This window comes from Sinocyclocheilus rhinocerous, unplaced genomic scaffold, assembly GCF_001515625.1.
Source record: "Sinocyclocheilus rhinocerous isolate Xijiao unplaced genomic scaffold, SAMN03320098_v1.1 scaffold87, whole genome shotgun sequence".
Lineage (NCBI taxonomy): Eukaryota > Metazoa > Chordata > Actinopteri > Cypriniformes > Cyprinidae > Sinocyclocheilus > Sinocyclocheilus rhinocerous.
Genome location: NW_015650709.1, coordinates 824963 through 830962, shown reverse-complemented (window position 1 = coordinate 830962; position 6000 = coordinate 824963). Strand labels below are relative to the sequence as shown.

Here is a 6000-nt window from a genome sequence, read left to right as displayed (position 1 = left end):
AACTGTTATTTCTCAGCCCATCTTGTTTCTTGTAAATCACCCTATTCTTTTCCCATCTCCAGCTTTCACGCTCATCTAGCGGTGTGTGTGTGGCGAGTCTGTGGGTCGATTGTCTGGGTGTCTTTAAAGAGCTTATTCGGCACTTTTGCGCTACAAGCAGCAGCCGTCCGTTAGTCTTTGTGTTTCAGACGAACACGCAAGGCCACTCACTCAAGAATGATGGTTGTGTGTAAATGCACATTTACTCAGGAACTGTTCTCATGTTGCATGGATGGGTGTTTATATATGGGACTGTCAATAGATATATAACAAAGAGTGAAAAATTTAAGGGGGTCTGAATACTTTCCGTACCCACTGTATATATAGAGCCAAAGTCATTTTCAGGGAGTGATAGTGCAGGGCCCGTGTCTCTGTAGCATCCGTCATGATTATTACCCATCAATACTCCATTTAGAGAAAGCCTCCTGAAACTCAACTGGACCACTGGAATCACTGATTCTTGAGACAGAGGAACTGTTTTGGATTGAGGTGATCATTTACATTTTGGGGTAAACATTTTTCTTTTATTTTCCTGGATATTTTTAATAACCAAATGCCAACATATCAAAAGTATTGCATACTCTAATGTATATCTATAATATAGCATTGAAACACTTATGAATTTAGATTACAGGATGGTTTTCAAAAGCTAATTTTTTAGCTCTTTCTGTTGAATTCAGGAAATTGTCAGAAAGTCTTGCAGTGTTAAAAAAATGGCCATCCTCTTTATCACGTGATTAGTGGCAAAGTATAAGAAAATCCAAAACAATTTCTTTGTAATTGAGCAGTATTGATGGAGTTGACATTTCCTCTCACCAGTTACCTAAAATGTAAAAAAAAATACATACATATAAATCTCACTTGAGCATGTGATGACGACGAACTTACAGCAGAGGAAATAAACTGGTAAAGAATGAAGGTGAATTTGACATTGCTTTTTAGATGTTTTTGATTAAAAGGCTGATTTTTTTTCATAAACATCTTAGTGCAGACAAAGTATGAATGTGGCTGTAAAACCTTGAAAATGACATTGATTTTTAATTAGCATTTCCCTCTCGGGAGATGGCACTTCTGTATTGTCATATATTTTGAATGTATATTAAGTATTTTAAAATGTTCTATTATAGATTTTTTCAGAATTTTATAATGTACATTAAGTATTCATCTATGAGTTTTACTTGTAAATAATTATTTAATTTACAGTAAATAATATGCACATTTTAGTGATTATCTTAGATTCATTTTAAAGTGCAACTGTTACTATTTTTAAAACTAAGGACAAGTAAAAGCAAGACCTCTTTTGTTCCATGTCTCAAGAATCAGTTAAATGGTACTTTGGTGTTCAGTGTTTGTGCTAATGGAAGCAGAATATGCATAGTAAGGAAATGTATGTGATAATTCATCTTAATGTTTTAGGTAATGCAGAATGTTTGCATATATATGAACATTCATATGCAGTGATGTGTGGCTAAACTATAAATCAAACCATGACAGAAACACTGCAACTGAGTCAATTATCAGAAACTTGTGTACTGAACCAAGCCCATTACATATTCATTATAGTTAAACAAAAGAATAATGATAAACAACACAAATGAACAAAAAAACTTTTAGCAGCAATTTATCTGCTCTTCATAAACAGAGAACATTATCTAACCATCTGAATAGTCATTATCCAAACAATAACTAAACCAATTCTGGGCTCTCAACAACAAAATCTAACAAAAAAGCAGCCTCAGCATCACGTATATTACAAAAAGCAAGTGCTCTCAGCAAAACAGACGTATAAACACAAAAAAGCATTCATAATTAATGATTTACACTACACTGAAGAACTGAACAGGAATTTGAGAAGTGCTTACTGTTATCATTCCCAGCTGAGACCGACTTCTCTTCCAAACATTTACTTTTCTCTTTCAGTTATACATGAACTGTTTGAAAAACTGCAAGAGTTTCTCTTTGTGAGCACACTGAGAGAAGAGAGGACTGACATCTAGATACACATCTTCTCTCTGCCCGTCCTCAATCAACACCTAAAGCACAGAAACAGAGAAATGCTGTTTAGTCTCCAGAGGCCAAATTAATCTTCCTTTATTACAACACCTGCTACATATTGTTACACTTTACTGTCCTCCGTTTATCTGGCCTTGCACTTTTATTTACAGCTTCTGTATATATATATATATATGTGGGTATGCGTGCATGTATATATATATATATATATATAAATAATAAATCAGGATGTACAGAATCACTTACCCCAAGATCAATGAAGGTACGAAGCACCATTCTCACCAAGTCAATAGATGAGCTCTCTACAGAAGATTCACAGAAACACATCAAAAATATACATTTACATTTAGTCATTTAGCAGACGCTTTTATCCAAAGCGACTTACAAATGAGGACAATGGAAGCAATATACAGGGCTGGAGCGATCACGACACCAGGACTTCAGTACTGAAGTATTATTTAATAATGCTGGAACACAATTTGGTGTGCAGCAACTCTTATAAAACATCAAGGCTCTAGTCTTCAGCAGAGTAAGATTACTCAGTAACTCATAGAAATCCAGCGGGATTAATAATACATTAAAGATAAAGCATCAGCAGCTGAAGTGAAGCTGTCAGCATCTATGAAGGACGTTTAATGGTTAAAACTACTTCATTTATGCTCAAAGATCTTAAGAACCCTTAACATTGCAATCCGATTCACATATTCATGTACATATGTGAATATACACTGTCAATGTTTAATGGGATGTGTTTAACCCTCATCCGTCCCTCCCGAACCTATAACAAAAGTGTCCCTCGCGGGTCAAAATGACCCGAAGGCCAAAAATGACACTAATTTTATTTTTGGTCCAGAAAGTTTATATTGGTCCATTTTTCTGTTTTTTTTATGTAGGTTTTATTTTATTTTTTTTGGTGATTTTTATTTTATTCACATTAAATTCTGGATATCTTTATGAAAATTAGCATATTTCTATAAATTTTTTCACCAAAAAAACAAAAAACAAAGAAAGACACAATTTCTGCATATTTATACTTTAAACATGATAATCTAGTGGTTCTGTGTGTGTGGGTATGTGAGTTTTTTGTGCATTGGGGACATTCTACAGTCTCAGCCCTTTGTTTGGGTATGCATCATTTCTGGATTGTGTCAGATTTTATACAGTAAAAAAAAAAATCTAATAAATAAAAAAAATGCAGTTTTTTCGGACATTATATTCATTCCTATGGCCGGGTCAAAATGACCCCCGAGGGACACTTTTGTACACTCGAATTTTTTTCATGTATTCCCGGTTCAAGTGTGACAAATGTAACAAAGTCTCATACCATAACGATCAACGCTCGATTTTTAAAAAATCTTTAAACATGAGTTTTGGGTCAAAATGACCCGAGGGACGGATGAGTTAATAAAGACATGAAAGATTATAATTGTTGGTGAGTTGTTAGCTAAAGCACATTGTGTTTGTCTATATTTGCGGTTTTGATGAACATCAGATGACATTTTATGGCCAATTAATGGAGAAAACCAACTAATTCCAAAGGTTTCACATTTTTCTTAACCTGTGTGTCAAAAGAATATTTTTGAAGAAATATTTAGTAATTATTTAGTTGCGTTCTAATTGGTTTATTCAATAAACCAACTCATTACCAATAAACCTTTATAATCAGGACGTATTCAATGAATGCTATGTCTGCGTGCTATGCGTGTCCTCATCTTAGCCTACCACCTCCCCAGCACCACCTGTCTATATCTGCTACGGGGATCTTCCTCTCTCTAGCAGCAGCGTAGCAGATGTAATCCGCCAAGACAAAACCTATGCACATTCTATTTACATTAATAAATGTTTTACAATCTATCCCGAGAGTTGTCATGGCCTAAATAAATATGTGCATTCGTACAATGTAAAATATATGTAAACATAAGCATTACGGCAATAATTTTTTAATCCGATTGAGAAAATTCAAGCATTTACATGGTTCATTATTTCCTGTTGACTGTGGTCTACACACCACCCCTTTTAACCTGGTCGAAATTTTATTCAAATGGAGCTCAATCAGATCAATTCAGGTGTTGACATGAAGGCTTTTAGTCAGACGAGCCGTCAATCCAGTTACTAGATTATTTGTATACATATAAAAGTAGCTACTGGGGATCTGTTTGGTGATCCGATCACAAGTGCTTTACACAAAGTGGTAACGTGTCTCAAATGCATTTTCTGTGACCATTTCTGATAGGATTTCTAGGTAGGGATGGGAATCTTAAAGAATTAAAAAATTCCTCTTTGCTAATTTGGTTTGGTCTTTTAGCAGTTTAGCTTAAAACAAGCAACAACAAAAAAACAACTAAATTATTTCTGTTACTATGTCATCATTGCATAGTCCTTTCTTTTCTATTTAATAAAAGGCATATTTTGATTATATGCACTGGTGAAATGTGACAATGACATAATAAAATGTGAAACCCTTACAGTGAAAGCTGAGTCTGTTGATGAAATCAAGTGTTTTGGCAAAGAAAACAAAACAGCATCTGCTTCCATGGTGTATTCCAACCACTTCCCTTAAAGAATGCCATGTTGCAAAAGCAAAGAGGAAAACATCTTTACTTGATTCAGTTTTAAGGTTGAGAGGCATTCTTGGGGGACTGGATGTACTCATCTGCCAACTGCCTGTCAGGTTTTTGTCTGATCTGTTTTTATTGCCTATGCTGACCACTTGTGATTGGATCAGTCAAGATGGATGTTCTCTGTTTAAAACAGATCTCAATGTGGATCTAAGATGTAAACTCTGGCAAATCCTTCAGCCTTATGGTGGTGAGTGGAAAATGAAAAATGTGTTTTTATCTCCTACCATAGTGTGCTTTGTCCAGTTGAGCTCGGTTCTTCAAGTGTGCATGTAGTTGGCTCAAACAGTCTCTCTCTAACATAAACAATTTTTAGGTTATAAACACTTAGTTGTTCACATTCAGTGTGAATAGTGACAGCGATGCTGCCAAAGCTCACTTACTCATCACACATGGCAACAGCATTGTTTGGCCAGAGGCCAGAGTTTGTTTGTGTGTGTGTGTGTGTACTAACCTGTGATAGGTGAGGGGAGGTAATGGAGGCTTTCTAGCGCCCAGCACAGAGCTCTCAGCCGGACACTCAGTAAACTACAGAGAAAGAACAGCAGCTGCGGGCACTGAGACGGCTGACTCAACTAGAAAGCAGAAAGAGAGAGAAAAGACAGCAGAAGGTTAGAGGACAGTGGAAAGGTGCAAAGGTTATTATTAGTTAGGTAACAGATGTTGTTTGGGTGTATTTATAGACTTTAAGAAAGAAATAAAAAATGGACTTCAATTATTCTATTCAATCATCAAATATTCCTCAAAAAATAACACGTTTCTAAGAAACATTTTGATTGCTTCAATTGTCATCATTTGTAAAATATTCTGATAATAACACTGATAATAATACATGTGCCTTGAGCAGTAAATCATCATATTAGAATGATTTCTGAAGAATCATGTGGCACTGAAGACTGGAGTAATGATGCTGAAAATTCAGCTTTGCATTACAGGAATAAATTATAATTATAGTAAAATAGAAAACATTTATTGTACATTTTAATATTTTACAACATTCTGATTTTGATAAAAATGAATGCAGCCTCGGTGAGCATAAAACATTAATCAAAAACATAAATAAATCTTACCGACCCCAAAGTTTTGAATGGTATATATTTAGTCATTATACTACGGCACTGTTGAATGCTTGAATCTGATTGGCTGTTGAACGTTCTAAGGTGTGCAATTATTTTCAGGGCGATACATAGCGAAATGCAGGTCTTTACAGCATTACATGTCTATATCACTTCGCCAAACGATTTCAGTTATTTCAAAGGTTCTTACAGCCTTATTAGCAGCAAAAACCAAAACCCACAGCAACACTGACCAAGCAAACACATATAGTAAA

General features: G+C 35.0%; 1 protein-coding gene across 1 annotated transcript in view; it reads right to left on the bottom strand.

Moving 5' to 3' along the window:
* Positions 1-1635: 1635 nt before the first annotated feature.
* gpat2 (glycerol-3-phosphate acyltransferase 2, mitochondrial) overlaps positions 1636-6000 on the bottom strand; it is a 50911-nt gene continuing 46546 nt past the window's right edge. Inside the window, exons 19-22 of the mRNA XM_016517706.1 lie at positions 5125-5245; positions 4898-4966; positions 2299-2354; positions 1636-2072 (exon numbers count right to left, since the gene is read on the bottom strand). Coding sequence (XP_016373192.1) covers positions 1956-2072; positions 2299-2354; positions 4898-4966; positions 5125-5245 — 363 coding nt within the window. The 3' untranslated portion in view covers positions 1636-1955. The remainder of the gene's footprint in view (positions 2073-2298; positions 2355-4897; positions 4967-5124; positions 5246-6000) is intronic.